We start from the raw sequence: 20759 nt of genomic DNA, 5'->3' as shown, positions 1-20759 counted from the left end.
TGCAGGGGTTCTTTTTGGAACTTAGAGTCTAAGGGTGTCAAACACCAAGCCATTGGTCTTTTGCATTGAGTTGAATAATATTCCTTGACTAATAGGCATTTAAAAAAAAATCATATGGCTAGTATAGAAAATTCTGAAATGCAGGGACAATCCCTGATCAGTTAATGTTAACATTTTGATTTCATTCTAGTTGGAAACGGAGGTTTTATTTTATTTTTTAATTTTTTTAAACATTTATTTATTATTGAGAAGCAGAAACAGAGCATGAGCATTGGAGGGGCATAGGGAGGGGGAGATACAGAATGCAAAGCAGGCTCCAGGCTCTGAGCTGTCAGCACAGAGCCCGATGCAGGGCTCGAGCCCATGAGCGGTGAGATCATGACCTGAGCTGAAGTTGGACGCTCAACGGACTGAGCCACCCAGGCTCCCCAGGAAACCAAGGTTTTAAATATCATTGATTAATGCCTAAATATTTTAGGATACGTGTTCAAAATTTCCTACATTCCAATTTGGAGGACATTCTCCACAATTTATTGTCCACAAATGCCTATTTCTTAAGTGCCTTATCTACAGATGTGCATAAATTTTAGTTAAGGTTCTGAATTTTCATAAACACTGTCTCCCTGGTCTGAGTTTTCCTGAGGACCTTAGCCAGGCAGCCAACTCTCGGCTGTATTAGTATTAGTGATTAGCTTGAGTGGTTTCTTGAGGGCTTGTTCTCACTTTTTCACCATGAAGTCATGTGTGAATCTAGTTTTAGTTCAAGTAATAAACATTTGTTACATGCTTGGAAAAACCTTCTGACTAGACATGAGCTCATCTAAATGTTCACTTTTCACATATGCTGGTGGAAAAGGATATGGATGGAGGGAGAATTATTTTTATTTCCTTTATACATATGAGTGTAAAGTAATTTTCCAAAAACTCATGATATTGTCCCATTTTCTCTTGCTTCCAAAGCCGTGATTATCTTAGAGTCTGAGTTAGCACAGCTGTCTTTCATTACCTTCAGGGCACCAGCATCCTCCCTCCCCCCTTCCCCAGTGCCCTCTGAACATTGAGAGCATTTTTTTGGTTCAAAGGGAGCCTTCGCCTGGCTTGCCCACATTTAGCTCAAGTCCTCCATCCATATAATCGGAAAATGCCATAAAATCAAAATGAGGGGCTGATTTCACATAGGGACAGGAGAATTATGCCTGTTTGTCTAAATTATTTTTTTCTTTTTTGGAGATAAACTATGGTTGCTGACCATTCCTATAATAATAACCTTTCATTATTCCATTAAGCTTCCTACTATTTACATCACTGAGATTTTTTTTTTTAATTTTTGCTGTTGTTATAATTGAAGATGAATGTTCCGGTCTTAACGCTAGCTGCATTTGAGATTAGGCACTGCCAATTGGGGAAATGTCCTGAAACAGTCGTGGAAAAATCTCTCTCCTAGAGCTCAATAGAACTTGGTACTAGAGTAAATGATTGGGCTCAGGGACTGGTTGGACACAGGTGATCTCAGCCCGAGTTTTGAGTCTTCTGTAAAGAGAAAGTAGGCTTAGATCAATGGTCCTTGAAATTGATTGCCCTTGAGGAATTCCTGGGGAGATTAATAACAGCCAGTGCCCCACCCTTAGAAATTCTGAAGAAATTCATCTGGGCAGGATCCTGCTTCCTATTTCTTTTTAAAGATTCCCCAGGTACTCCTAATGTGAGCAAGTCAGGGGTGAGAACCATCTGAGCATCTCGGAGTCAGCTGGGAGAGGTGATAAGCACAGACTGCTGAGCCTCCTAGTAGAGTTTTCTATGCAGTCAGTTGAGGGTATTTGCATTTCTAACAAGTGCCCTGGTGATACTCATGCTGCCGGAGAGTCTAGACACCTCTCTTTGACAACCACCGCATTAGATGGTCCCTGGGTTTCCTTCCATGTCCCGTGTCTGGTGACCTGAGTCTGCAGGCCTGCCGAGGTGGCCCCTTTGTGGAGTGATGTGGCTGCTCCGGATGCAAGGCTGGTCCTGTGCTCTGCCTCCCGGCTTGTCCGCAAGCACCACAGCTTGCGGGGAGGAGAAACTGCTTCCTCACTTAGATACCACTGGCCAGACCCTTCTAACTACTGACCTTAAGGACCATCTTTTGGAGCACACGAGTGGCATTGAATCCTCCACTCGATGGTCTGTGCTGCAGTTGAACGTTTCCTGTTGCTAAAATGCAGCGAGCTTCAAGTGGCCAGTCCCGAGGGACTTGTGGGGGAGCGGAGCCTGGTGATTCTTGAAGAATGAAAAACAGAACACTATAAATACTCCTGACAGGGGGTTCATTTGCTTTATCTTTATTAGATTGCCCAGAAGGCAATAATTGGTCTTTGGCAAACAACATCGTGGAGACTGGTTGTAAAATTCCTCTGGCAACAGTTAAGATGCCTCATTTGCATAGAGCAGAACACTCTTTAGAGGTCAGTCTGGCTTCAAAGGCTCCTACATAGTTTTAACAGCGCGGACAGAGGATGGACTGGGACAGTATTTGAAGTCTTTTTTTTCCTCTCTCTCCTTTCCTGCCCAGGATGACAAGGATTTGGTGCATGAATTTGTAGTGGCTGAAGGTCTGACGTGTTTGATCAAGGTGGGAGCCGAGGCAGACCAGAACTATCAGAACTACATTCTGAGGGGTAAGTTCTGATGTTCCCCCTGCAAGGGGGCCTGGCATCGCCTCCAGAAACTTCCATGTGAAGAGCTTTTAAAAAGACTTAAATTCCAGGGTAAGATGATAAAGACACCTCATAGCAAAAAATGATACTTTCTTCAGGTTTTATCACTTCATGGTAACTAATTAGTGACTGAGCAAATTTTACTGATTTTTACCTAACATTTCTTCCTGGTTATTAAGGAAAAAACTCCTTCACAGTAAGTTCTTTACAACCTCTTTTCTTGGGTGAGGAAAGGGGGCCTGAATTTCAGCAGAAAGGCACCCAAAACCAAAGAGCCCAACTTATTTCCTGGGAAATCAATAACTTGGGTTATTTCTAAGAGTGCTTGTCAGAAGCACACATTCCTCACTGGGTTTTCATGTTTGTGACTCAGTAGGTTTGGGATGGGCCTGGAACTTGTATTTTAAGGAACGATTTTGAAAGCTATCTGTATAATTTCAATTTAAAAATATTTATTTTTGAGAGGGGGAGAGAGAGTGGGGGGAGGGGCAGAGAGAAAATCCCTAGCAGGCTCTGCGCTGTCAGCCAAGAGCCTGACTTAGTGCTCCATCCCACGAACCATGAAATCATGACCTGAGCCAAAATCAAGAGTCAGACTTTCAACCGACAAAGCCACTCAGATGCCCCTCATTTTTTTTTTTTGAAGTGAGGTACATGTGGAGTTTGAAGCATTGATTACTGTTCCTGTTCATAAAGTTAATGCTCTCTGGTTATACTTTTGTCCACCTTCATATAAAGAACTTTATTTGATTCCATAAAAATGTGACAAGGGAGAGCAGGAGTTATTAGGTTGGACTCTACAGTTTTGACTGTAGGGCAAAGGAGAGATTTAATGTAGTTCAGTATGATCTCCATTTTGCAACTGGAAAACTTGAGACTCAAAGATGTGGAGTGGTTGTTCAATGAAGTCCCTTTCTGTTGGGCCTGGTCAAGCAGGGGCTGTGCCCGGGCCCAGGGGGAGCATCTCTTCTCCTCTCCACATATACCTGCAACCCCACAGCTCTATCTTCCATGTTCACATAGTGGGGAAAATACTGCGTTTCCTTTTCCCTTGAGTGAAGGACAAGTATGTGAAACATGAGTTAGTCTCAGATGCCCATGGTTAGACTTGAATGAGACAGGCAAAGAGAAATGGTCTCCTGCAGTTCCTCTTGTGTTTTATCCTGAAGAGAAGTCTCCTGTTCTGTGTTGTTACCCAGCACAGTGAACTGAGTCCTTCCCTCTTGGACCCTGTACCTGGGGAGCTACGGCAACAAAAAACAAGGGAGAAAGAAAACTCAGGGCTCATTAAGGAAAAAAATTAAGGACATATTTTCAAGGCAGCACTAATGGTGTCTGTTCTTCTTGATAAATGCCGTGTGTGTGTGTGTGTGTGTGTGTGTGTGTGTGTGTGTGAGAGAGAGAGAGAGAGAGAGAGAGAGAGAGAGAGGGAGAGAGAGAGAGAGGGAGGGAGAGAGAGAGAGAGGGGGAGGGTGCATGGGAGGCTGGGGAATCGCCTCTTTCTACCCACCTTCAATCTTTTCCTGGGTGTGTGGTTGATCCTCATGATGAGCTATCAGTAGAGATGGCTTAAGGATGAATTTGATGATTTCTCCCCCCATAATGAAAACATGGAAACTTCTGGGATGTGTGTAGGCAAATGAACCCCGCACTTGGTCCTGCTGTTGCCTCTCAATGCAGAGTTGTGTCTGAAGAGATTCTCATCCTTAGCTTTCATGTCACAGGAGTCCAATACCTAGAATGGGGGGAGGCACAGAGATAAGGGTAAGGGAAACTCCCCTAGTTTACTTTCCACATGACTTAATGCGTGTTCATAAGTTAAACCTTCTGGAAGGAAATAAACCTAAAATTACATAATTCTGAAAAGTGAGTCCGCACAGTAGGGATTTTTGTTATGTTTAAAGTACACACATGCACGCACGCGCACACACCTCTCTGTAGAACTAATATTATAACCATCCATGTATTTAATTTCTTGTGATCCTTACCCAGGAGTGTGTGCATGTGTGTGTGTGTGTTTGTGTGTGTGTAAACCATATATATATATGTATGTATATATATATATATGGAAAAACCATCAGTGTAAATTTTCACATTGATCTACAGCCAGGCCTGGGTTGAGGATGGCGCCGCTAGCTGGGATCACCCCTTAGCAGGAAGGCCGCATTTGTGTCAGAAGCTCCTTGCAGACCTCTCCCACAGGTTAGAGTTGGGTCACACGACCACCTGTAGCTGCAAAGGAGGCTGACAGACAATCTGGCTTCTTGGACTCTCGGGGGTGGAGGTGGGGGCAGCAAGAGAGAAAGGAGTGGCCGTAGGCCTGAGGGTTACCAGTGCCTGCCACACAGATGGAGTTAGGAGGAAAGATCTCAGCCCTCACGCCCTCCTAACTGAGGGCAGGGTAAACAATGGCTGCACAGGGCGCCAAATCGTGAACTGTGTGAATTGTGTTGCTCGGTCCGGGAAAGACGCTAGGAATGTAGAATACTCCAGCAGGGCTCCCCACCTTAATGCTTCTCATTAAACTGGCAGTGGTTTATTAACTTGCAATTTGCAGTGTCAGGAAGGTGCCAGAGTCAGTTCCCACGTTTTTAAGAATCAGGATACCCAAACCCAACTAGGGGAGAGTCCTGTCGACCATGTGCTGCTTCTCTGTGTAGAAAATGCCACCGAGGTCAAACCCTGGCTGCAGACCCCTCTTCCTAAAGTACGAGGAGGCTCCACCGTTCCATTGCCACCTCCAGGCCCTAGCCTTCTGATTCTTCCTTTCCAGTTGTGTTTGTTTCTTAAAGGCCAGAAGCTCCCCAGATGTGCCCTGGAGAATGAACAAGTACTCCGTCGATTCCAGGGATACTACGAGATGTTCTGTTTTCCATGAAATGGGGGGGGCCTTTGCCTGCCTGCCCCACTTGAGCTAAGTCTCCGTAGACCCGGTGTGACCAGGGCACTGTGAGCAAGCATCAGCACATTTTGATGTATCTGACCAGAATCCGTGCCAGGAAGTTACCTTCTGAGGGTTGTAAATGACAGATTTCTCATGGTGTGACTTTTGTGTTTTTATATAAGGAAACTATCATTTTTCCTAGCCTGCATGTTGAGTCACCCCTTCCTGACTTTGTAGAACTTCTCTTATAGGCTTTTGTATGTAGATGGTGATCAGCTGCCGGCAGAACACCAGACATTTGCAATCAAGGACAGCCTTTCAATTGCCTCTTTGTTTAACCTCATTTCAACCCTATTACCTTGGGTGAAATATGGTGAGGCCAGTTGCAGATCCAGAGAGAACGTGCAGGGTGTTTTATAGTTTTGTAACTCACAGTTCCCTGAGGAGAACGCGGAGTGCCCCACAGAGGCCACTCAGGAGAAGCATGGGGGTCAGTCCTGAGGCAGGGGGAGAGGCCAAGGGTGAGCACCATTGTTGCAGTTGCCTTGGGAAGAAGCTGGTAGGGTGGGGTAAGCTGGCCCTGGGGTAGTTAGGGTAGAAGTATCATGGCCTGCAGTGTGAGAGCCTAACCTGTCAGGGGGCCGGGGTGTGCACTTTAGGCGCTGAAGAGCTGACCCACCTCTACCCAGAGAATCAGAACTGCATCAGTTCAACAGTATTACAACCTCAAAAGTAGATTGGTTGTCAAAATCCTGCCGGGGAAGGTGTGCCGACGGGAAGTTACCTCAGGAGCTCTGCTCTGTGAGACCACGTGTGAGTCCCCCAGATCCAAAGGAAACCAGAGCATTTGGAGAACCCAGTGCTTTCCACATCTGCTTTCAGAACTCGATTAATTTATCTTTATTTTTGTGCTCAGCTGTCTGTCAGCCTTTTTTTTTTTTTTTTTTAAAGGCCCAGGAATGTGTTGCTTTTAGTAGCGGATGTATCTGCTGAGCGGTAAAGATAGGTTTTGAGTTATGGTGTAGCCAAGTGCTCTCCAAAAATGTGAGCCGGCTGCTGGGAAGAAGTCTAAATGCACAACATGCAGAAATAATATTTATCTGACTTATTATTCTTGGATGGTTCTAGCTAATGATCTAAAGGTTTTCATGATAGCCAGTATTTAATATAAGTCTCCTGTGGAATTTCGTACCTCACAATTATTCTTATTAAACTAGGACGTCGAATGGTATATTCCTGGGAACTTTCCCCAAACGTACTGAGCCTTCACTGGGGCCCCTTTAAGCCCTGGGGATGTGATGGTGAAAGCAGGATACAGGTGTGCCCTGGCCGCTTCACCTGTTGTATCTCATATACCTTATATATTTAGAAAGTGTGTCGGTGATCAGCTTCAGGGCCGGGGGTGGGGGAAGAGAAAGAGATGAGTAGAATCAGTGAGACCAGCTGCCTTTGCTGGCTGTACTTCAAGGTCAGCTGCCCCGTAAGGGCTAGTTTTACAGGGAGACATCTGATTTGATCATTTCACCTGGAGCAAAGTCCCACCGCTCTCGTTATCAGAGATGGGAAAGGTCTTAGTACTCTATATCTCAACCCTTTCATTTTAGGAGAAAACTGCAGTTACTTTGTTTGTCCCTATAATACATCTTAAAAAATGGTTTCATGCCTGTCCACATTTAAAAATCAGAACATTTGACCAAAAAAAAAAAAAATGCAGATTTCAGCTTTCTTTGGGGAAAACCGGAACCAGAAAATTTTAGTGCCTTGCCAAGTATCACTTAACTGTATTCCACTTTGGGGGAAAAAATGGCTTCCATGTTTGGGGATCTCTTCATGAGGTTCGAGAGGTCTGCCCACGGGCTTTTTGTTGGCACCAGCATCACCAGGGAAAGAAACGTTATAGACAGGGTGGAAAGAGGTTTGTCATCCTAGGAGATGGCGGCGCAAAAATGATCAAATGGTGTTTAAACCGAAATCTTCCATCCTGGAAAAACTTAGAAGTTGTGTTTCTGGCCTTTCAGAACAAAGGAGGAGGACAGAGGTTTGGTTCCGACTATAGACTGGGAGCATAGGAAGGGGCCCAAATGGGCTCCAAAGTGGGGGGATGGGAGCAGAAGTGGGGAGCTACTCACTTCCTGAACTAGGTTTAGGCCCTTGGTACCGTGTTTACTCCTGAACGGCCGGACCTGGCTCTTGACTCCCTTACACTGGTCCTGGGGCACGCCTGACCTGTCTTGGAAGAACCCTCCTCTCCTGAGATGAGTACATCGGAATGCTTGGTCGGGACTTAAGGGATCAATCGTGGCAGCCACATGGCCAGACTTTGGAGTGGATGACACAGTTGCACAGGTATCTGGGTCACCACCCAGACTGTCACCAGCCCCTGGGGGTTGAAGCCACTCTCAGTGATGGAGTTCTTTCTCACTAGATGTCCCTCCTCATGCTAAGTCCAGGTGACTGAGACTATCCCAGTAGGGAATCACGTTGGCTGGCACAAATTGGCAGGCTGTGAGGCCAAACTGAACCTGCAGGTACTTTATTTGCCTAACACAGAATGCTAAAATTTTCAATAATAGGTATGAACATTCATTTTGATTATTTTTTTTTATGTTTATTGAGAGAGAGAGAGAGCATGCAAGCTGGGGAAGGGGCAGACAGGGGGAGAAATAGAATCCCACACAGACTCCACAGAGTCAGTGCAGAGCCTGAACTCAAGAACCATGAGATTGTGACCTGAGTAAAACCAAGATTCTGTACCTTAACTGACTGAGCCACCCAGACAGCCCAGTTATGATCTTTTAAAAATTGGGAGATTGGACATAAAAATATGGATCTATGGCTTCTTTGGTAAAGCTGAAAGCTTGGGCCAACACAGGGTCCTCACTGCCGGTGGTCCTAATTGGCGAGAGTTGGAAGAAGCCGTTGCCTTCCCATAGGGCTAATGGGCTCAGTTTATTTCTGTTTTCACCCCTCTTTTGTGTGTTGCCCCTGGGTTGTTTCACTTTGTTGCCTCTGTGCCCCACAGGCATGTGAAATCACATGCCTAACGAAATCACAATCTGTGAAACTAGGATTACAGTGATGTAAAGGGGAAGAGTCCGGCTCTGTCATAGCTGGGCTTAAGTTGTACTGTTGTTGCCACTTTGTGAACTTGGATCCAAGTCCAAGAGGAGGAATTTTTTTTTTTTAAATCTATCCTACCCTGGGATTTCTTTTTTTTTTTTTTCTTAATGTTTATTTATTTTTGAGGGAGAGAAAGACAGAGTGTGAGTGGGGGATTGGGAGGGGGAATGGAGACAGAATCGGAAGCAGGCTCCAGGCTCTGAGCTGTCAGCACAGAGCTCAATGCGGGCCTCCAACCCACCAAACATGAGATCATGACCTGAGCCGAAGTCAGATGCTTAACCAACTGAGCCACCCAGGTGCCCCTAGATGCTTCTTTAAAGTTTACCCTGGAGCACCTGGGTGGCTCAGTCAGTTGAGCATCTGACTCTTGATTTCAGCTCAGGTCATGATCCCAAGGTCATGGGATTGAGAGCTGCCTCAGGCTCTGTGCTGAGTGTGTAACCTGTTTAAGACTCTCTCTCCCCCTCTGCCCCTTTCCCCTGCTCATGCTCTCTCTCTTTCTCTAAAAAAAATTAAAAATAAAATTCTCCTTGCATTTTTTTAAACTTTAAAAATCTTTTAATGTTCATTTACTTTTTTGAGAGAGAAAGAGAGAGAGAATGAATCTGAAGCAGATTCCAGACTCTGAGCTGTCAGCACAGAGCTTGACAGGGGGGTCGAACACATGAGCAGTGAGAGTATGATCTGAGCCTGAGCTGGACGCTTAACCGATGGAACCACCGAGGCACTCCTCACCCCAACATCAATATGTGCTCAGCACTTCCTCTGTCGCTTTTCCCATCCAAGCTATCATGTAACTATCTGGGGAGAGAAATCCTGGCCCCGCACAGGCAGTGGCATCCTACAGTTGGAATTGCCAGGCTTGGGAAACAGAGGCTGAGAGTAGGTGGGGGCACTGATTGAGCCAAGAGCATGTTGACAAGAAGATTCCCTTTGGAAACTTGCTGCAGTGGTTACACTTGTAAGGTGATAAAAGCAAGGCTTTCATGTCTGTCCTAAAAGGTGTGCCTTGGACTCTACGGCAGAAAATCCTCATTGTCCACGTATCAAATGAGGGGTCCAGGCGGTTCCAGAGATGAGAATGTCAGAGTGTCCAGGCCAGCAGAATAGAGACCATCTAAGATGGACGTGTCTGAAAACAAAACAGAGGAAAACTGAGTGATATGTAGTTTTTCTTAAAACAGAAACAGCCTTTTATAATTTCTTTTTACTGTGCAGTTTGTGGACACACAAGAGAATGGAAAGCAACAGAATGGCATACAAAGAAAAAAGATGTAAAAATCACCCATGATCCTACTAAACAAAGATGAAAACCATTTTCTACTCACACACATACATGCCTGCTTCACACAGGCCTTTGGCAAAAATGAAGTGTCCTTTAAGTATGTTGTCAGCTGTGTCCCCCGGAAGGGAGTGGCTTGAAAGTACACAACTTGGAAGCTGGCTTTGTGACATAGCTGAGACCTCAGTACAATTATTGAACTTCTTTATTTTTATTTTTATTTCCTATTTTTATTTTTTAAAATCTAGTTTATTGTCAAATTGCTCATCCCAACAAGTGCCGTCCTCCATGCCCATCACCCTTTTCCCCCTCCCCCACTCCTCCCATCAGCCCTTAGCTGCTTCTCCGTATTTAAGAGTCTCTTATGGTTTGCCTCCCTCTCGCTCCTTAACTATTTTTTCCCCTTCCCCTCCTTCATGATCTTCTGTTATTTAACTTCTTTAAACTACAGCTTCCAGAGAGATAATATCTACTTTATGGGAGTGTTGAAGGTTAAAGCGCTCATAGAAAGACCTGAATAAAGGATTGGACAGGAACTGTGACAGTTATTATCAGTAATAATCAATGATATCAGTGCAGTAACTACCTGTTATGGGCTGAATTATGTACTTCCCCCAAATTTGTATGCTGAAGTCTTAACCCCCAGGACCTCTGGATATGATTGTATTTGAAGACAGGACCTTTAAAGAGTGCTTAAAATGAGGTCATTAGGGTGGACCCCAATCTAGTATGACTGGTGTCCTTATCAAAAAAGATAAAGACAGATCGGGGGGAGGGGTGGGGGGGAGAGGAGGGATGTGAATACCCAAGGAGAAGACAGCCATATACAAGCCAAGGAGAGAGGTCTCAGAAGGAATGAATCATGCTAACACCTTGATCTTGAACTGGCAGCCTCCAAAACTGTGAGGAATTTCTGGTGCCTACATGCCTAGTCTGTGGTGTTTGTTACAGCAGCTTCAGCAGACTGATACACATTGTAGCACACAACCCTCTGGGAGTTGCTTGTATGTTACCTGGGGTGAAAGTTCTGAGGATAAAGTTGTGTTGGAAGGTATGTTCATTTGCACCTTGTCTGGGATTGAATCGTTGTCCTGAGGAAGGATATGGGGATTTATGCTCCCTCACGTGTTCCTTTCTGTTCTTTGCTCCAGGCCTGGGGTGATCCACCTCTGTGATCATTGTTACTCCTGGTGACTAGGGCACCCTTATTACTAACAATGAATTGTATACTCTTTTTTAAAAAGTGGTTTGTAATTTTGGTTGTCACTGTGGTAAATCTGTCAATTGGGAAGAATTGACATCTTTATTTGAGAATTCAAACCACTGCTTACATGCCCTTCTGTGTCCCGAGGCAAATCCTTTTCAGGAGTAAAACTCCAGTATGTGTTCATCAGACTCCTGTGTGAGATCCTTATTTCCTTTGACTTCATTAAAGAATTCTACGTATATTCCTCTTTGGTGGTTTTTTAAAATTTATCCTTATTGGTCTCATTTTTGAACTGGGCCTGATATTTCCTACACTGATAGAGTGAGGACATGGTTTTGGGACCTTTTCTTGTTTACTTGTTCTGTAAAGTGGGTTTTGGAGTGTCATCTCCCAAGAAGGGTCTTGCTCACCCTGCCCCCACCCTTGGGTGTATTTTGCTGCAAACAGGGAACACTCTGTGTCTGGGGCCTTGGGTCCTTATTTGTAGCAACAGCTTGGTGAAGACGGTGAGAGTTAGCTCTTTTTCCTCTATATTTACATGTTTGAATCTTTTCTTTTTACACTTAGACTAGGAGCCTGCCTGATGCAGGTTTGGTCTGGCGGCTCTGGGAATTCACGAGCCCACTGCCACTGGTGGGCCATGTGAAGCTGGAGGACATGGTCTTCTTGTTCTGTTTGTTTTATCTTTCCCTGTGCTGAAACCATTGCTTTTGATGTCTAATGTTCTGTGCGCCCTGGCCATGTCTGATCTCAGCCTGATCTTTTGCTCGCCGACTTGGCACACCATTGGTGATGTGCCTGCAGGTGGAATGAGCCACACTGCTGAGGAATTTGGTCAGGGCCAGCAAAACCACAGCCCGTCCTGATTGGGGAGGGAGGCCGGATTCTTCTTGCTGCTATAGGTGAGCGATGGCAGAAATGCCACTCCCAAAGTGCTCTGAGTGTCCCATCTGTGACCCCACCATCTCCACCCTACATCAGGCCTGCACCCATTTTAAAAAAATCTGAGTCAGAGAGGGGCACCTGAGCAGCTCCGTGGGTTGAGCCTCTGGCTCAGGTCATGATCTCGCAGTTTGTGGGGCCAACTCCCGCGTCGGGCTCTGCATTGACAGCACAGAGTCTGTTCGGGATTATCTCTCTCCTCTTTCTCTGTCCCTCACAGGAAACCACAAAATAACAACAACAAAACTGAGTCAGAGAATACCTGGAAGTACTGTTCTGTCCTCCTCTTCCAGTCCATTTGTGCACAGGGGCCAAAAATGGGCTCACACTGTGGCAGTTCACGCCTCTCCCTTGGCCTGCCAGGATCCTGGGATACCATGGATTTGTTCAACTTTTCTCCATAATCTTATGTAACATTGCATTTTCCAAAAGAAGGAATTGGATGCTGGGCCTAGGGTTTCCCTTGGACCCGCTGCAATATCTCACGTGTGTCGACGGTCCTCAGAGTGAGCAATGTGTGGTTGGCTAGCCCTCGCCTCACGGCTGATGGAATCTGGGTAGATTGGTAGGAAAGTAGTTTTTGGAGGCTGCTTGTGTGGTGCCATGTTTTCCGGCTACGGTACTGAATCACGGCTACCTGTGGTCTCTCCGTGGCACAGCCTTTGTCTGCAGTGCTGTGCACAGCAACGGGCACATCAGGAGGATGAGGAAACTCGAGGAAGCAGTCAAAGACTAGAGCTGGGTCCTGACCTCTGATGGGACAAAGTGCCCTTTGGTTCTCCTCTGGGTGCTCAGGTGACTCAGGTGAGAGGAAGTTCCTGGGAGAGACTGCAGGTGACATGAAGGACCTGAGTCTCTCACCACATTTGGCAGCCAGTAGGCTTTTTGCCTTCGGTTTTGTTTTTTCAGGTTTTTTTAATATATATATAAAGGTTTTATTTATTTTTTCAGAGAGAAAGAGAGCATGAGCAGGGGAGAGGCAGAGAGCAAGGGAGACACAGAATCTGGAGCAAGCTCTAGGCTCTGAGCTGTCAGCACAGAGCTGGATGCAGGACTTGAACCCATGAACTGAGAGACCATGACCTGAGCTGAAGTCAGTCGCTTAACCAACTGAGCCACCCAGGCGCCCCTATTTGCCTTCAGTTTCTAACTCTTTGTGGATACTTTGGCTTTAAACATGATTTTGATTTTCTCTCTAACCCCAGTGTTTTTTCCCCTCTGTAATTAGAGAATGTTTATTTCCTGGTAGTTTTGCTTTAGGGTTAATAAGGTTTATCTTTAAATCTTTAGTTTTCCTAAAGTAAAAATCAGTCATTAATACCATTGAATATAGCAAGCATTAAGTAGTAACAGGAACACTTTGCATGGAGCAGTCTTTACAAAGTAGACCAGTAGGTCTACCCGGCATACATGATTTCCAACGTGGACCCGTGGACCATCTTTAGGCCAAATCAGGTGAAACTGCTGATATGTGATGATTTTTGCTTATAGAAATGGTAGAGTTGAATGGTTTTATGTAATATTAGTATCATAATTTAATCTTGATTAATTCCTGGACTGATTAGATGCTTCTTCTTTTTTTGTAATTTATTTTTGAGAGAGAGAGAGAGAGAGAGAGAGAGAGAGAGAGAGAGAGAGAGAGAACAAGCGTGAGCAAGCCTGGGCAGGGGAGGGTCAGAGAGAGAGAGGGAGACACAGAATCTGAAGCAGCTCCAAGCTCTGAGCTGTCAGCACAGAACCCGACACAGGGCTCAAACCCACAAACCATGAGATCGTGCCCTGAGCCAAGATCGGACGTTCAACCAACTGAGCCACCCAGGCGCCCCTAGATGCTTCTTTAAAGTTTGCCCTGGAGTACCTGGGTGGCACAGTCAGTTGAGCATCAGATTCTTGATTTCAGCTCAGGTCATGATCCCAGGGTCATGGGATTGAGAGCTGCCTCAGGCTCCGTGCTGAGAGTGTAAGCTGTTTAAGACTCTCTCTCCCCCTCTGCCCCTTTCCCCTGCTCATGTTCTCTTTCTCTAAAAAAAGTAAAAATAAATAAAATTCTCCTTGCAGTTTTTTAAACTTTAAAAAATTTTTAATGTTCATTTATTTTTTTGAGAGAGAGCAAGAGAGTGAGAGAGAGAATGAATCTGAAGCAGGCTCCAGGCTCCCCAGTGTGGGGCTTGAACTCACAAACCATCTTGCACTTTATGTAGAATCACAGCCCTCCAGAAATTCAGGCCAGTTTGCGGACCAAACAAAGCAAAAAAAAAAAAAAAAAACCCGTGAAATTACCTTCTGTCTCATCTCTGAGTCCTTCACTCTAAAGAGCCATTTCAGTCACAGTCTCAGCCAAAAAGATTTCTCCAGAATTTTCATCTCCACCAGAAACCTCCATCTTCTTTCTTTTATCTAAGATGAGATAGAAGAAAGAAAAACAGTTACTTGGTCATGTGTATGTGTGGAATTTTCCACGACCAAATCTCACTGCTGTGTGTTCATCAGGAATTTTTCCACTCTATTCATACTGAAGATGTGCCTCCCTCACCCCATCCTCCTCTCCTTGCTCAGTAGACTTTTCCAGAGGACCTGCAGGCCAGGGGTACCTTGAATCATAATCATTGTTTCCTTGGCTGTAACTCTATCTCACATGTGATCTCCTTTATAGGGCTACTACTTACAAATTCAGGTTTATTATAGAACAGAATGTCTTGAGCAAATTTTAAACCTAGCCCCAAACATGGATTAAAATATCTTCTTGCCTGGGATTTGCTGGGGAAATGTCAGTTGCCATGCTCATAGATTGCTGTGATTTGGAGTTTCGGGAGCTCTTGGTAGATTGGGCCAGCCTCCCAGCAGAATGCTACTCTTCTTCCTGGCACCGACTTTCCCTTGCATCCTTGTGTACAAGGTCCCCAGACCTGCAGAGTCAGCCATGTCCTGGAAATCCCCAGTATGCCACGTCCAAACCCAACCCATCTTCACTCCTTGGCCAGCACTCCCACGGCTCCCTTCATCAGGTCTGTGAAGAGCAGTGCTCCTCATGTTCAGGACCACTGCCTCCTTCTCTGTAATCGTCAGTTGCCACATCTGGACTTCTCTGCCCCTCTTTCAAGTGCTTTCATCATTTTTGTTCCCAGTTCTAGTTTCTGACTTCAGACCATCACTTGTTCCTTCCCAATCTGTACCACCAGCCTCCTGCCTAGTCTCTCTGCTTTTACTCTTGAGTCCATTTTGTCCCCTGTTACCTGGGTTGACTTTCTGCAGTGCTGATCTGGCCTCCTCAGTCCTTGGTGTAGATCCTTCAGAGGATCCTCTCATCCTCAGATGAAGCCCTCACTCTTCTATGTGCGTGGCGCCCACCTGGGTCCTGCAGGGTATGTATCTGTCTGGTCCATTTCAGCATTCTCTCTGACCTAAGCATCTACCTTTAAGGCCCTTCCTCACCTGCGTCACACTTCATCCCTTGATTCCTGCTCTTACTCAGGATGGGGCTTACATACAATACTCTGCAGGACACCTGTCCTGACCTGATATTTGGGTCCTCTATGCATAGCTTCATCCTGACACTTACCTCACTGATTGTATTTGTTGAGCATGTGCTATGGACCAGAGACCTTAGGCTAATTCTGTGGATGATACTTGGCTGTCTGCTGGTCAGTTTCCATTCTTGATGCCAGGCACATTTTAGGAGTTTAGCAAAAATTGGGTGAAGAAGAGGACAGATGTATGATAGAAAGTCTGCAGGGAAGAGAGCTCATGACACTCAAGGAAGCTGCTGATTTGTGCTAAGAGTTTGAGAGAGCTCAGGTTGGCTAATCTTGAAGCTTTAGCCCAACAGATCTCTTGCTCCTGTAGAGTTGTAGCATGAGTTGATTTGTTTTTAGTACTTAAAAAGAATGCAAAGTTACTGAATTTTCCTTTTGATAATTTTGCTAGTTCAGTAGGCCAGGGTGATATATAGCTTGATTTTAAGTATGCCATGATTTCTGCAACATATGCAAAATGGATTCTATTGTATAACGTGTTTTTATCTCTCAAGGAATTATTTACCTGTCTCTGAAATATAAGTGCCTTGGTAGCAGAAACAGTGTTATCATTGCTTTTGTGGTCCCTGCTCTAGCCTGCTTCTTGATGCCTTGTTAGATGTTCAACAGATATTTGATGGGGAAAAAAATGATTGGAAGGGAACTCTGTCTTGGTCTTAGTGTTTTATGAGTGATTGTCGGCGGCATGTACTTTATATGGAGAACTGGACCCGCAGGATCCAAAGATGTGAAACGGCGAGACAGTAGTATTATAGTAAATGATGAACTGTGATTTGGAGGGTTTTCATTTGATTTGGTTTCCAATATTCTCAGGATCTCAAACACATCATCTCTTGCTTCCTGTGCCTTACCTCTTCTTTCCCTCACTCCTTAAACTTGGATTCCCCCAAAGCCATTTCGATGCTAGTTTGGCCTGACCCATTTCTGGAGCCATTTCCTGCAGGCCCCTCACTGCACACCAGCATCTCTGCACCCAGTGCCTTTTTGGCTCCAGGATTCCCTGCAACATGACTGGAGTGTCCTGATCAGCCCAGAATTAGAGTTCCCTTCCTTTCCCTTCTAGGTTACTCTTCCTTAAGGCTGGCCTTGAGCCTGTTGGGGTTTAAGTGGGGGATGACTTTTAGATACAGTCAGATAAATAATGGGCTGTTTTTGGAGGAAGGGAAGAAATTGTTGCTTTTGAAGGAAGATTAGGAGCAATGGGTAGGAGTTATAGGAAAGTGGTTTTTGACTGAAGACAAACTCCAAGAACAGAGTTGGAAAATTAGTTTATTTCTCTTGCCAACATAAACTGATCAGTGGTGACTTTCTGGAGCATTCTGTTGAGAATTCTGAAGCCACATCCAGCATCAGCAGAAAAGTGTGCCACAACTGATTAGTGATGTCTGTCAACAGCCTGAGAGGTGGGGATTGGGTAGGAATACTATATATGGTGTTTGTTTATTCTGGGGAATAATGCGGGTTTTCAGAATGTTTGTTGAGTTGAGTTCAGACAGGTGTGTGCCAATTAATTTTCTAATGACAGAGCATACTCTTTTGTATTGGGAATGCTCCAACAGAAATCAGATGACCTGTTAGGGTTGTGAGGCTTGGGCAAGGCTGAAGCTGGATGATCCTTAAGATCCCTTCTAGCTCTAAGATAAAAGATAAAAAGTAAAGTAAAAGATAAAAAGCAGATGGGGGATGAAAATAGAGCTGCTTGGCTCTTCCTTTTCTGTGTGGTCTGTGTTAGGTGCTGTAATATCTCCAGGCTATCACCATGCATATATTGTGCTGGTTCAGCATCAAAGAGGGCCATCTGGTTGCATGACACAGAGCCCAGCCAAGTCATTGAAAAGGAAGATGAATTGCCCATCAGTATTAAGGGGCTGATGTTGATGTTGATCTATAGAATTTCAGAGGACTAGCGCAGCCGAGTATTGGTTATACCCAGGGATTCATATATACATGGTGAGGTCAGGAGCACAGGAGATGGTGGTGGGTTTGCCGCTTCTCCAGAGCTTGAGGACCAGGACACCATGAGGTTGGACTCCTTGGTTGAAGCAAGGGCTGGAGAAGTAGTTTGGTAGTCATGCCGAGAGTGCCCACAGACTGGGTTCCCTCTTTGCTACCTTCCTGACTTTCCTTGGCGTCTACTCACACTACCAACATGGTCTAAATGGTTTCTCTCCCCACGTGCATTTTGCTGCCCTGCTTCCCTCTTTCCATGTTTCCTTTCTGTCTTTTTCAGCCCCTCAGGTCTTAATTGGAGGGTTGCATTTAGATTGATCTCTCCCAAATTCTAGATTTCATTGCTTTTTGTCAGTTCATGGTCCCAATTTTTCTATGGTTGGAGGCCTCAATAAGTAAAGATGGGTCAACTGGTCCATTCATTTCCATTCATTTCTTAGTGTGGTTTGATTACCTACGAGTCAGTCACATTGGACTCTGAGTTTAGGGTAGTAGAGAACAGTACAAACTGAACAGTTACAAGTTGTCCTGCTAAGTCCAAGAATAAGGAATTAAGGAGAACAAGCTTAGAATTTAGTAGGGGAAGTGACATGCACACTATGATAGGCCGAATTCTAAGATGGCCCCTGTGATTCTGATGGATGTGGGAATATCAGGGGAACTGTGATTAAGTTTCATTACACGGCAAAGGTGAAAGGATTTTGCAGATGTAATTAAAGTCCCAAAATGAGTTGCTTTTGTGTCAGCTAAAAGGGAGATTATCCTGGGTGGGAGGAGCCTAAACAGGTGAATCCCTAAAAGAGAGTCTAGAAGTCAGAGACTCTCTCTTCTGCTGATCTCGAAGAAGCAAGTTGCCATGAGTTCTCCAGCTGCAAGGAAATGAATGCTGCCAACAACCACATAAGCTTGGAAGGGGACCCCAAGCCTCAGATGGGACCACAGTCCCGGCTGACACCTTGATTGCAGCCTTGTGAGACCCTGAGCAGAGGACCCAACTAAGCTGTGCTTGGATTCCTGCCCTATGGAAATTGTGAGATAATACGTGTTGTTTCAAGCCGCTAAGTTTGTGGTGGCTTTTTCTAAAGCAACAGAAAACAAATTTGGTCACATACAAAGAATCACAATGCAAAGCCATCTGGACATGTTAAAATTGGTACAAAATACCTCAAGAGGCAGAGGTCACTGGGAGGTAGTTTATGGAAAGGTTTCGTAAGGTCATTGACTTATGATTTTCTTCCTGGGCTCTTTAGGCAACCCCACACCATCCATTGAGGTTAACTTGCTCTCTATGCCCCTGCTGCTGCTCGGGTGGGAGCCTCCTGTGGTCTGCTGCGACCCCATGCTCTTGGCTGGTGGTGGTTCCTTTAGGTCTCTCAACTTAGGTAAAGGGCTCTCTGCTGTACACAAATAGGTAACTAAAGAAGGTGATTCAGAGGAAATTTCAGTATTTTCCAGTATGCCATTGTCATGAGAAACCATGGTGATCTTAGATTGGGCTGAGTTTCAGGGAGCAAAAGAGAAGTTCCTAAGCATCACTTGGGTCATCTTGGGGTGATCTTGCTGGTTAGGTCTGACAAGGGTAATTGGGGCACAAGGCCTCTGGGGCACCTCGTGCTCCTCTCCAAAATGGTTTTGGTTCATCTTTCTCTGTATCTGCACCATTCATTGCTTCACGTGTTCATACATCCGGCACGTGTCCTACATGGAGAACTGCAGTGGAGGGGGGGCGGGCTCCAGCTGAGGCCCCTCACCACAAGGAACTTGGCAGTGGCCTTAGGATAGGAGCCATTGAATAAGGATGGATATACAAAAAACACTGTATTAAGTTCGGTTTTGGATGAAAATCCTGAAATCGTCATGTTGTTTTTCCTCAACTTTGCTTGCATCAGCATTTTGTTTCCTAAGGTGGTTGATAAATTGTACGCAGTTCAGTCCTATATGATCCATTTCAAAGGCCTAGGAAACTGTTTTTCACTTCTTGCTCAGTCGTTCAAGATGTTTGCTTTTCATAATTCAGCTTTTCTTTTTACAGAATCAGCTTACTGTATCAGGTTTCATGAGAATTTCATAAAACATGCAATGTACTTGAATCAACTGTTCTCATGTATGCAAAACGTAGCACAGAGGGTTTTAGGCATTATCAGACTTGAAATACATATGTAATTTAATGGTTTTGTTTCTGAATTCCATGTGGATTTCAAACTCCCTTTTATATCAGTTAAAGTCCTAATGTGAAAGGTGCTTGGAACGAGAAATGCTAACAGTTTTGTAAATTAAAGTTGAGATAGTCATATTCTTTCAGACCTACTGAGTCGCATGGTCGTTGCCCCCACCTGCTTGGACAAGCAGATACTCTGCGGAAGTTCATCTGGATTCTGTGGTCCTGAGAATGGAGTAATGGCTCACTGGCTGCTCGTCCAGTATCCGGGAGCATGGTCTCCGGTCTGGGATCGTTCTACCAGTTCCCGTGGGGGGCTGTGCCTGCCCACATGTGAGCACGTGGTTGCTGTTATTCTCCTTAAGCTGAAGGGGAGAGGTGTATCATCCTCTGAGTCATCTGGCCTAAATTAGGTTTTCTGACTAGTCGTTCACTAAGAAATAAATATAATTGCTCATAAAAAGGGATCTATTTTAAAGGTTCTGAACGTACATGGAGTGTTCTCGAATCTGCCAATTCTTGGGAGATGGTAACAGTGCAACCTGTCTTGTAACCTAATGGGCTCCTTAAGTAAATGGACTAGTGCTTTCTTCTTCATTCCTTGTTCGCAGGGGGAAATGGGCTGAGGCTGTTTTTTGCCCGTGCAGCTGAGGCAAGCCCACTGCCTCTGCTGGCATCTGGGGCTTCTGTCACCGGAGTGCAGTGGGGGCTCCTGACAGTTGCCACATGAACACCTTCTAGGACATGTTTGTTTTCAAGGCATATGGCTGCAGAAGGGAGAAAATACTAACATCACCAAGTGGGCAAGATAGACTCCACTTTGGCTCTGCAAAGGGGCGTAGGTAGTGGAGTCTCTGGAAGTGTCTCTGTCTACTGGGTGCCTGACCTCTTGGCTCTGGGCATGCTGACCCTCTGTCTCCTCCTCCTTGGCTTCCTGCTGGGCTTCTCTCTTCCTTTTCCATGGAACCTTTCTGTGACGCTTTC

General features: G+C 45.2%; 1 protein-coding gene across 1 annotated transcript in view; it reads left to right on the top strand.

Moving 5' to 3' along the window:
- Positions 1–20759, top strand: part of FHOD3 (formin homology 2 domain containing 3) — a 396352-nt gene that overhangs the window by 138527 nt on the left and 237066 nt on the right. Inside the window, exon 5 of the mRNA XM_029921560.1 lies at positions 2552–2657. Coding sequence (XP_029777420.1) covers positions 2552–2657 — 106 coding nt within the window. The remainder of the gene's footprint in view (positions 1–2551; positions 2658–20759) is intronic.

The sequence above is a fragment of the Suricata suricatta genome, chromosome 14 (genome assembly GCF_006229205.1).
Source record: "Suricata suricatta isolate VVHF042 chromosome 14, meerkat_22Aug2017_6uvM2_HiC, whole genome shotgun sequence".
In the NCBI taxonomy this organism is placed as follows: Eukaryota; Metazoa; Chordata; class Mammalia; order Carnivora; family Herpestidae; genus Suricata; species Suricata suricatta.
This window is presented reverse-complemented; position numbering and strand designations above follow the sequence as displayed.